Below are 11,578 nucleotides of genomic sequence, written 5' to 3' on the forward strand. Positions count from 1 at the left end.
ATGTCTTGTCTCAAGTCCGATCCAAATCAAATCAAATCAGTTCGTGAAGGAGACGAAGTAAGGATAATGGAGCGAGCAATATCCATGGCCTCGCCTGGCAGGCACGCCTTTTCTTTTCATTGTCATCGCTCTCAGCTTTTGTCACGGGTGATTTGCTGCGCGATCGATGTTACTAGGCGCTTGACGTCTGATCCGAAATGTGCCCGTGAATGCACGGTGCACACCAACGAGTAATCAACGTCGATGGATCGCCAGAAGAAATCAGTGGAAACGGCTTGCTAATGGCAGTGTTGTTACACTTGAGTGACGTCTGATCCGAATTTGCCCGTATGCATTGCATGCATGCATGCATGGTGCACCAACTAGCTAGCAGCCGCTGATTACGCACCGTGGATCAAGCCAGTGCCAAAAATGCATGGACACACGCATGAACATTAATTCGAGCTAGATTGCACGAACAAATCAATGGAATAATGGCAGAGTTCATCCAAAAACTACTAGCAGTCTCCTACGGGCTGTACATTGCTTGCATGAACACAAAACAGTAATCAAACCATCCTCGGCTACATTAGGCAGGCAGGCAAGCGGGGAGTTTAATCAACAGCAAAAGCATCGATCACGTACGAACCGGCCGATCGAGTTCGTGTGTGTGTCATGGACGGACTCATGGGTTGAGGTGGATGGGCAGCACCGTGCTCCGCGAGCTCCGCCCGAGCCCGAACGACGACATAAGCCGCCGGAACCGCCCGCTCGTCTCGCCGACGCCGGCCGGGGTGGCGGCCACGCTGCTGCTGCTGCCGGCCACGTCGGCATGGCTCGGCAGCTCGGCCTCCTTCCGCGGCTTCCGTCCGCGATCGCCCGGGAAGAAGTCCATGGACAAGGACCGCCTGATGGGCTCCTGCACGGCGACGCCCTGCTTGGGAAACCGGCACGAGCCCCCGGCGTGGGCCATATTCCTCGAGGGGGCTGCGTCGATGCGGGCGGCGAACGCGTCGTGGTCGTCGCAGCAGGCTTTGCCGGCGGGGGGCGCGGCCGGGCCGGTGACCTCGGTCCGGCAGAGCGGGCAGCTGACGTTGTGGTGGAGCCAGGTGTCGATGCAGTCGATGTGGAAGGCGTGGGAGCAGGCGGGCAGCATCTTGAGCCGCTCCCCGGGCGCGAACTCGGAGAGGCACACGGCGCACTCGAGCGCCTTCCCGGCCGGGCGGTACCGGACGACGGGGAGCGCGGCGACGACGTCCGGGTCGACCCCGCCGGGCAGCTGGTCGGCGTCGTGGTCGGTGAAGAAGACGGCGGAGACGCGGTCCACGAGCTCGTCGCGGCGGGTGCGCGGGAGCAGGCTGGCGCCGCTGGCGCGGAGCCAGCAGCGGACGACGAGCAGGTAGTAGCTGACGAGGATGACGGAGGTGACCATGAAGCCGATGGCGATGACGATCGCGATGGGGAACGCCGCCGACGGGCTGACGTACGGCGGCGGCGCCGCCCCGGGCGCGTCCGCCACGCCCGCCAACGCCGCGTCCATTGCCGATGGATGGATGGATCGCCCCGACCGGCTGGGGCAAGTTAAGAAATAGGAGGAGGCGTTGAAATGGGGATGAGGATGGCAGGAGGCGTCAGGCTGGGGCGTGGAGGTGGCGAGTGATCCAAGGAAGGGAGGCGAGCTGCAGGTTTGTACGCGGTGGGTAACTGGGCGGAGCGTGGTCGACGTCGCGCGCGTCGGCTGATAGAAAAATGGCCAACTCGCCGCCAGGCCAGGAGCTGACTCGCGCGAGTGGCAACGAGAAGCATCCTGCGCGCGGGCGCGCGCGGTAGTCCAGTGCCGGTTCGCGACGGCAACGGCATGGCGCCAGGTCAACTCGCCACCGGCCGATGCGCGTACTGTACCGGCGCGTGCGCGGCTGCATCGTTTTCCCGACGACGACCCGGCGCGCGTACCTTGCGCCTGTATTCCGAACTCGGTTTGTCCGGCTCGACGAATTGGTCAATCGCGCCGCTCGTACTGTGTCGTCAAGGCAGATAGATATTTCAAAAGAAAAAAAAGGGGGCAAATTGTATGCATCTCAGTTTACCTAATCGGAGTAGTTTATGTGGACGTTACCAATCGTTAGTTCGAAACTACTCCTCTTGTTGTTTATGTATCCGTCGAGCGAACCAACGCATTGTAAATGGGGAAAACCTGATTATAATGGTGAAAAAAAATGGTGGTTCGCTACGAGGTCCTCATTTTTTTTTTGAAACAAGGCAAAAGACTTTGTCATTTTCATTAATTAAGAAGGAGAATTGCCTGGTTAATTGATGAAAAATCGGGCTGGAACCGACACAATCCAGCCCACAAAATGGGCACCACCGGCCAATCTGGCCACCGACATGAAACACAGAGCTGCAGTACAGCTGGGCAAGCCACGACGGCACATGCCAACAGATGGCCACACGCGCAAACAACCGACGGCTCCGACTTTGACGACGAGTATCACGAGGGAAATATGCAGGACTTGCGCCGACCGTGCTCACCGCAAACGACCACCGAGTGCCTGTCATCATCGCCGCCTGGACTCGCTCCACCGCAGCTCCGACTTCAAAGCAACCAAGCAACCCACGGAAGAGCGCCTCGGACACGCCGGGAAGATCCGACTACCAAAGCCCGAGCCGCGACCGAAGCTCCTCTCGACGCCATCATCGTTGCCATACAGAAATCAGTGCCCCCGAAACAGCCTCCTCAGCAAACCACGCGGCGAAGATGCCGCCAACCACCGCGGCGAAGATGCCGTCAACCACCGGTCTCCAGTTGTAGCCGGCTCCAAGACGATGCCCCAAGGAGGAAGGGTCGAGTCCAGCTTAGCAAGATATTCAAATATTGTTCGTCTTCAGAAACTGAGATCCTTGCATCTTTAATTGATGTCCGCTGCATATAAGTCCCTAATCAATCTGCAACTGCTGATGCTGTCGACCTGGACAGACGTCGAATGGTTCTGGAAAGACATGCCAGCAACTTCAGTTCAGTACACGACACGACGGCCTGTGTGGCATGGTTCTCAACTTGTTTCGAAATATTCTAGTCACCACGGGAATCTCTGTGATTTCAGCGATTTTGGCTTGTATTTTCTCCAAAGGACCCAAGCATTCACTTGAAATTGAATATTTTTTTTGAAAATCTCAAAAATAGAAAGAAGTATATAAATCACCCCCAAATTCACAACAATGGAGCCGTGTCCCCTTGAAGTCAGTTTTTGTATAATTTTTGCCCTCATTTCTATAAAACCATATAAATTACCCCCTTGAGTGGTTTGAAGCTAACATGTCCAATTTGGGCGGTTTTGACCAATGTTTAGATCGTTGAATCCCCTCTCCTTTCCCCAAGTTCGGTTCTGGTCCGACAACATCTTGTACGCCTCCATTTGGAACGCCGGCTTGGATTGCGCCTCGTTCATGGACTTGGGTAGGATGGTGGCTTTCCTGTAGCCGTGTTTTTGTGTGTGAAAATGATTCAAATTCTATTATCAAAGTTCAACGAAAGTACAAGCATCTTGAACATAATAAAAATTACATTGAGATTTTAAGACCCTAAACAACCACTACTGCCGCCAGAACGAGCCATCGACGCGCCGCTGTAGCCGCTCCCTTACCGGAGCCGGCTTGACCTTGTCGATGACAGTCGGGAAGTCTTCGTGCACGTGCCCCTAAGGACGAGTGCCCTGCAGCCGCAGTTGTCGTCGTTGAACCCTTGCATAGATCGGAAGCACCTGACATCAAATCTCGCCACACAAGAGAAACCCTAACCTCGCCATCCCAAAGAGACGGAAGGAATATACGCCGGAGCTCCGTCGACTATGTCCGGACATACGTACTCGAGGAGGATCGGAGCCGAAAAACAAATTCGAAGATATAGCGTCGCCATCCGCCCAAGCACTGCACATGCGAGGACTAAAAAACACTAACCTATACTACTAACAGGAGCGGAGGCACCGGGATTCCCCTCCCTGCCACCGGCCGCCGGAGCAGCAGGCAGTGGGGAGGCGAATCCACGATCTCGCCGACGAAGTTTGCAAGTCTTGTAACAAAAGACTAGTAGATCTAGCGGTGTGGTCGAGCCGCGTCGGTTGTTGTAGTTGAGCACCTTGGAGAAGCCGATGCTCTTGTAGTATTGCCCCTGCGAGCCATAAAGGCAACCTCTGCATCCATCTCCCGCGGGTACGCGCCTCTCATGGCGCTCATAAACTCACCTTGCTGCCACTCCCACAACATCTCCCATCCGTCGAGCTGACCAAGCGGCATGTTGTTCTCGAGTGTGGTCAACAACAGGTACGTGATCTCGTGCATATCCAACACATCTTAGGTGATCACAAGGTCGTCGGTCGCGTGAGGGAGGTAGATGTCATCAATGGTGCTTCCGGCCGACAACAAGTTGGACGCTGACCATCATTTTGGAGAGATTCTTGGGGGAAAGAGAAGGGGGTCACCGATCTAAACACCAATCGAAACCACCCAATAGTGGACATGTTTGCTTCAAAATCACTCAAGGAGGTGATTTATATGGTTGTATAGATTTGAGAGTAGAAACTGTATCAAAATTGAATTCAGGAGGATATGACCCTACTGAGATGGATGTGAGGGTGATTTTTATACTTCTTTCTTGCAAATACCCTGAAATTTACTTGAATTCTAGTGTACTACTCAAATGAATGAATTATCTTTACCAAAAGTAAATATTTCAGTGTGTACTGACATTATTGAAATTCAGTAATTTCATTAGTCTCTCTACCAAGGAGTACAAAGTTATGGTGGACTGGCTCCTTGGAGTTTGTTATTTGAAAAAACTGGAAAATGATGTTTTCAAGTTTTAAAAAAAAAATCAGTGAAAACTTATACATATTTGTCACCGCTCTGTAATTTTTCATTCAAAATCATTATGATTTGCAAGCCACACACAAAAATAACGGCCCAACAAAAAACTGCCCCACTTTCACATACGGATTTGTCTTTTTTGTCTACGCCACGTATGAAAGTATATTGCATAAATTCTTTTTCAAACGTGTTATACATGTATTTCTATCCCACCGCACCCCATCGGCCCATCCTGGCTCCTCTGTCGTAACCTTTTGTCCCTGTTGGAGGTAATTTTACATCGATGTTACAACGCCCACGCCTCTGAATGTCACACGTCGTGGGATGGATGGAGTAGAAAAAAAAGTGGTCCAGGGATTACAAGCCAGCCACATCCCTGTTTTATTCTGGTTAGATAATGAGAGCGGTTCCAGCGGCGGCGACTGGGCTCGACTGTGTGATGGTCAACGCCTCAACGGGGCAGCCGGGATGGCGTGGTGAGCGGCGGCTGGCCTCGGTCGCTGTGGTGGATGATCGGAAGCATAGTTTGCGGAGGCGGCGCTATTGTGGCAGTGGCGGTCACCTCAGATCCTCCATGGCTGGCGCGACTCCCGTGACTTCCTCTCCCTCGGCTTGTAAGGTTCCCGTTCCTTCCATCCCCCAACTCTCTTTTTTCATTGTCTTTGATTCCTCCCTCTGAATGCTGACCCCATTATGGAGGAGGCCACCACTCCATGAGCCCAAGGACTGACATCTGATTGATTCGGGGGCGTGAGAAACTGCTGCATTGGCCTCGCGGTTCGGCCGTGTATGGTCTGGCGGCAGACGACAGCGTCGTAGCGGTATGACGCCGGGCGGCCGGGGGACCATTTGGAGCTGAAGCGGTGGGTTAGAGGAGTGCCAGATTGGATAGGATACATGGCCTTCATTTTTGCAACATGGATTTGTTAGTGTTCGTAACTTTCCCAATTTTCTGATGTTGATTTCCGAGATCTGGAGAGTTTGATCTAAACTAAAGAATTATTTACCTGGCCCAATAAATTCCCCGATGCAGGGTGTAGCTCTGTTACAGACTACCAGCTCATACCTTAAATACAAGTATGTTGATCAAATCCTGTTTTTACTTTATCCGCCTCATTCTTTGTTTGGGCACCTCTCTATATAGATTCATCTATGTGTTTGATTGTTGTATTCACAGAAACAATTGTGTACGAGAGATTAATTTATGCGTCGTTTGAAATTCAATTTTAGGGCTAGTAAGAAAAGGCATTTTTTTAGTACTTATCAGTGCGAGTAGTTGTTTTGTTTTTCTTTTCTTAGTAAGTTTATACAAAATTTGGAGTTACAATTTACAGTCAGTGTTCTTCGGCAGGTACGGCAGGTATATAGCATGTACTTAGCCAATACATCTGGGTGGGCAAGCTCACTGCACAGTTGAACTTGTAGCAACCTTGATATGTATTAGTAGCACTATTTGTGCTGATACACCAACTTTCCTTTGTTGAAGGGTATGCTCTTTCCTATTTTTATTAAATTTCATTTGACCACATTTGAATTGGCCATGCTATTATGAAAACATAGCCTTATTTCAGTTTGTTGAAATTTATCTAGAAACAACTTGGCCTATAGTTGCGTGGGTTATTATCAAATTTTTTTACTCGTTTTTAACTAGTTTTCTTATAGAAGTTTGTCAGAAGATAGGAGCTATCCAGCTTTGTTGGGCAACTTTTTAAGATTGACATTGATGTTCTAACCTCCGTATTGCACTATGTTTTCTTCTCAGATCATAGATCAATTGGGAGCTTTTCTCCCCTGCCAAAGTAACTACTATAGATTTATAGACACATATGCTTCCCCTATGATGAATGTCTGTTGAACGAAAAATGCATTCATCTTGTGTGTAGTTTTTGGAACCAGTGAATTATTTGGACATATTTGCACTTGAAAGGACTGGATGCATATATGCTGGTACTGGAAAGGGGTACATTGTACTGATTTTGTCCAACATGCATGCAAATCTTTCAGACTATATTTTCCAGTCATGTTTTTTTAATTAATTTTCCCTAGCATAAACCCAACTTTCTATGTTTATGTGTTTCAGCCGTAATAGTTTACTAGGTATGAATCATCAGTTAATCCATCTCGGTGTTCTCTTAACAAAGGATTGCATGCTATTGAGCTTGGCTCAACTACCGATGGCACAGATATTCCTTTCTTTTTTCCCAATGGTGGTTGATTTGCTTCTTCCATGGAGGCCTGTGTTTTGCTAATTTTCTATTAGCCAGTTAGAGAAGTAGTGGCAATCAATGTATATTTCAATTCTTGTATCTTATCTGGATAGCTTCAGACATACTTAGCTCTCTTGTGTTTCAAGGAAATGAATGTTGCTAGTCAAAAGAAGTGATGGACTAGGTACTAAGTATGTATTACCCGATTTTACTATATTGCGAGTTACATAGAATATTTTGCTTGTGCCTGGTCGATTGCTTGCTTCTCTACACGCATATGCTTGTACTGGCAATGATTTTTTCAGGCACATTATTGCAGCAGGCTGGTTGGTTTGATTTGGTGTTGTGTGCTTGATTTCTCCATTTGCTGGTCAGGAGTGGACAAGGTGTAAATACCTGTTACCTCTAGAAAGATCCAAGGGTTGTTGGTATACTTTTTTTAGGTCATATAGTTGGTTGTTTTATCCTTTTGAATGATTACAGGTTAAGAAACATACTAGCATCCCCTACAAAAAAGAAAAGAAAAAGAATACTAGCATAGAAGGCAGAAGTCGGACATGCCTCAGTTCTGAAGATTATGAAGCTCCAGATAGAAGTATTTTTTTTTTTGAAACAAGGCAAAAGATTTGCCATTTCATTGATTAAGAAGAAGAGTATTGTGAGCAAACAATGAAGTCATGTACATCAAACTGCAACTTTGAAAGATAGTTACCGTGAATGCTTCAGAGCACATGTGGACTCCAAAATCTATGGTGTCAATGTTGTGAAGATATTGGAATGTTCCATGTTTGGGACTTTCAGAACGTATGATATGCCGGTGTGGCAAATTTCCAGAGATATTTAGGAAACCTAGTTATTTGATTCTGCTGTTACAAAATAACCTTGAGAGAATCCCCATAGTTTGCAAATATTCGTGGAGTTCTCACTGCAACAAAGAGAAGACCTACACCTGTAATGCCGGCGTGACAGCAAAGTGGCTAATCTTGTTTCTTGTGTAAAGTAACGCAACTGGCGTTACTCTGTAGAGCTTCATGTTGTGAGAATAGTTCCAAGTTGGCCGTTGCGTTACTTTACATTTTTGGTTGCGTGCCGGTGTACAAAATAAAAGATGGCATTATGAAGTATTTTACATTTAATCCATGGACCGTGCATTGGTGACATTTTCTGTACGTTGAACATCTTTATTTCACATCGCTCCCAAATTTGTAACGTTCTTTCGTCGGCTTCAAATTTCCTACGTTCTTGTTTGTAGAATTAGTGTGTGTTGTATCCATGCACATGCCAAGATGGCGGCGCTCTCTACGGATCAGCCGGCCGAGCGACATGGTGGACGATGACGACCCGGGGAAGCATCCTGCCGCCGGCCGAGCGACGGGCTGGACGATGGCAACCTGGAGAAGCATCTTGCCTCTCTCTTCGTAGTGCACTCTATCATCATTTCTTCGGAGTTGGCTGGGAGATTTTTTTTGTTAAAAGAAGATGACAGATGATAGAGGAAAATGCAATAGAGATCTTATAGACAGAGGTAATTTAAGTAGTCTATCCACAGTAAAATTACGTCGCATGCAAAACAAAGCAAAACCGGATGGGTTGCTCGCATGCATCTTGTAAAATTACCTCCATGCATCTTGTAAAATTACCTTCAAAGCCTTTTTACTTACGGTAGTTTTAGCCGGACATGCTCCTTCCTCCACAATGTAATTTTACCTTAGAGTGTGCCATGCGTGCCTGTAGATGCATGGACAGGCTGGGTGAGGAATAAGAATTCCTCACCCAGGGTGACGAATAGCGCGACCCTATATATATATATATATATATATATATATATATATATATATATATATATATATATATATATATATATATATATATAAAATCCAACCTGGGCCCTTCTGGGCTTTAGGTGGGCCCTCACTCAACTTGCTCCTAGTTTTTTCCGGTTTTCCGGAGACGGGCTGCTTCTTCCGCTCTTCGTCAGTGTCTTTCTTTAATGGGTTCTTTTTTTTTGACTGAGATTTTGTAATGGGTTTTTGCTTATTCCGGTTCAGTTTTTTGCGAACAATCAATCAATCAACTCGGCCAACTTGGACATGAGGTCCATGTGAACAGCATTTCGCTCGCAGCCCAGAACGGTGCGGCGCAAAAAACAAGCGGAAAGGTTGCACCTGCTCCAGCTCCAGTCCAGGGGCGATCCCATACTATACTGGTATGCATGCAACGGCCGCAACGCCTACGTTGAACAGTTTGAACAGGCAGAAAATTCAGACAACACATCACATTCACATGTCTGGTGGCACGTATGATAGTCGCCAAGAAAAACTATCCACTGGGTCGGGCTAAACAAAAAATAATTGGAGCCTACGCAGTTGAGTAGCTTTTGATTTAGCTACTGCACCGTCAGATCTCCTCGGACAACCCACACGCATCTCTCACGGTGAGATTAGCGGGCTGGCAGTGGCAGAGCGAGAAGAAAACGGATCGATACACAGCCTCTGTACGCCATGGCCGGATGCGTCCGTGGACAGCGATTCCGTCCTGTCCTCAAGTGTCCTCGTTTGTAAATTGTAATAACAACCTCTACTCAAATCCATGCAAACGGTTACACGTCGATTATCACATACAAACAATGAATAGCAAATATAAATAAAATTTATTCGTACAGAAAAATACATAGTCCGAACATAAAATTTCTTCATAGTACATGATTGAAACATAAAAAATATAGGCCAGTGATTTTCAGCGTGGATCCACATATGCTCCACAAAAATAATTGAGAAGTTGCATGTGCATCTGTTGATCTTCAAGTTGTCGATGCATCTCAAGAAAGTTGGCAACATGTTCCACATCTTATTCTTGGAGGCGGACGTGAACTCTTGGGCTTCTCAAATTCAGGCATGCAGGCTGCCCCTTCACCCACATCATCGACAATCATGTTGTGCAAGATTACACAACATATCATGAGGCACCAAAGTGTCTCCGGTTTGCACATCATTGCAGCTCCACGAATAATGCCACAACGAGGTTGGAGCACTCTGAATGTTCTCTCCACATCCTTCCTAGCACCTTATTGCGCTTGTGCCAAGATTCATTGTTTCCTACCACGAGGATCGGTTATAGTCTTCACAAACGCTGCCCATCTGGAGGATAGATACCATTGGCAAGGTAGTACCCCATGTTGCAGATGTGCTCGTTGACGGTGTGGTTGCACGTCAGAGCCTCCCGATCACAAAGTATTTTGAACAGAGGAGATTGTTGGAGCATATTAATGTCATTGTTGCAGTTGTGCTCATTGTAGGTACCCCCCCCCCCGCGTCGCCCTCCTCTGGCGACACGGGGGGGGGGGGGGGGGCTAGCCGCCGCCGCTAGCAGGTACCCCCGCCGCCCTCCCCCACATCGCCGCCATCGGAGGGCCGGCCGGCGAAGCCGCGCCGGACCCCAGGAAGGCGGCGGCGTGGCGGATCTGGCCCCCTCGCGCTCCCCCCACCCCTCGTCGCGACGACCCCCTCCCCCCTGCGGCGGCCACTTCCCGCCGGCCCGGCGGGGCTACGGGTGTGCCCTGGCCGGCTGTGCATCTGGATCCGACCTTCCCCGTCGGCCTGCCCTCCCGCGCAGCTTCGGGCGTGCCACGCCTCCCCCCGTCCCCGTGCTCTTCTCTAGGCCGTCGCGGGTGCCACCCCCCTCCAGCTGTTGCCCGACTCCTGCTGGTCCAGCGGCGCAGCCCTCCCCTACACCCGACAACGCGGCCCAGTTTGCCGCTGGTGCTGTTGTCGGCCGCGTTTGGGTGCGGGACCTGCGCCGGTTTACGGGGTGCATGCGGCCTGGCTCTGGCACCCCCTCCTCCAGCGGCCCCTGTTGAGGAACATAGTAATTTCAAAAATTTCCTGCGCACACGCAAGATCATGGTGATGCATAGCAACGAGAGGGGAGAGTGTGGTCCACGTACCCTCGTAGACCGTAAGCGGAAGCGTTATGACAACGCGGTTGATGTAGTCGTACGTCTTCACGATCCGACCGATCCTAGTACCGGAAGTACGGCACCTTCGCGATCTGCACACGTTCGGCTCGATGGCGTCCCACGAACTCTTGATCCAGCTGAGTGTCGAGGGAGAGCTTCGTCAGCACGACGGCGTGATGACGGTGATGATGAAGCTACCGGCGCAGGGCTTCGCCTAAGCACTACGATGATATGACTGAGGTGGATTATGGTGGAGGGGGGCACCGCACACGGCTAAGAGATCAATGATCAATTTGTGTATCTATGGGGTGCCCCCTGGCCACGTATATAAAGGATGGAGGGAGGAGGAGGCCGGCCCTCATAGGGCGCGCCCAAAGTGTGGAGTCCTACTAGGATTCCCTATTCCTAGTAGGATTCCACCTCCCACATGGAATAGGAAAAAGGGAAGGGAGAAGGAGAAGGAAGGAAGGGGGCGCCCCCTATTCCTAGTCCAATTCGGACCAGTCCATGGGGAAGGGGCGCGGCCACCCTTGAGGCCTTTCTCTCCTTTCCCATATGGCCCATTAAGGCCCAATAC

The 11,578-nt window shown here is 49.5% G+C and overlaps 1 protein-coding gene across 1 annotated transcript; it reads right to left on the reverse strand.

Moving 5' to 3' along the window:
* Positions 1-428: 428 nt before the first annotated feature.
* Positions 429-1,880, reverse strand: LOC123100424 (RING-H2 finger protein ATL1). The gene has a single exon (XM_044522362.1). It carries the CDS (start codon positions 1,517-1,519, stop codon positions 665-667), a length of 855 nt encoding a protein of 284 aa, XP_044378297.1. The 5' UTR covers positions 1,520-1,880; the 3' UTR covers positions 429-664.
* Positions 1,881-11,578: the final 9,698 nt, after the last annotated feature.

The sequence above is a fragment of the Triticum aestivum genome, chromosome 4D (assembly GCF_018294505.1).
Source record: "Triticum aestivum cultivar Chinese Spring chromosome 4D, IWGSC CS RefSeq v2.1, whole genome shotgun sequence".
In the NCBI taxonomy this organism is placed as follows: Eukaryota; Viridiplantae; Streptophyta; class Magnoliopsida; order Poales; family Poaceae; genus Triticum; species Triticum aestivum.

Bases quoted from the DNA above. Each gene is read 5' to 3' on its own strand.
- LOC123100424 (XM_044522362.1), bottom strand. From the start codon at position 1,519: ATGGACGCGGCGTTGGCGGGCGTGGCGGACGCGCCCGGGGCGGCGCCG.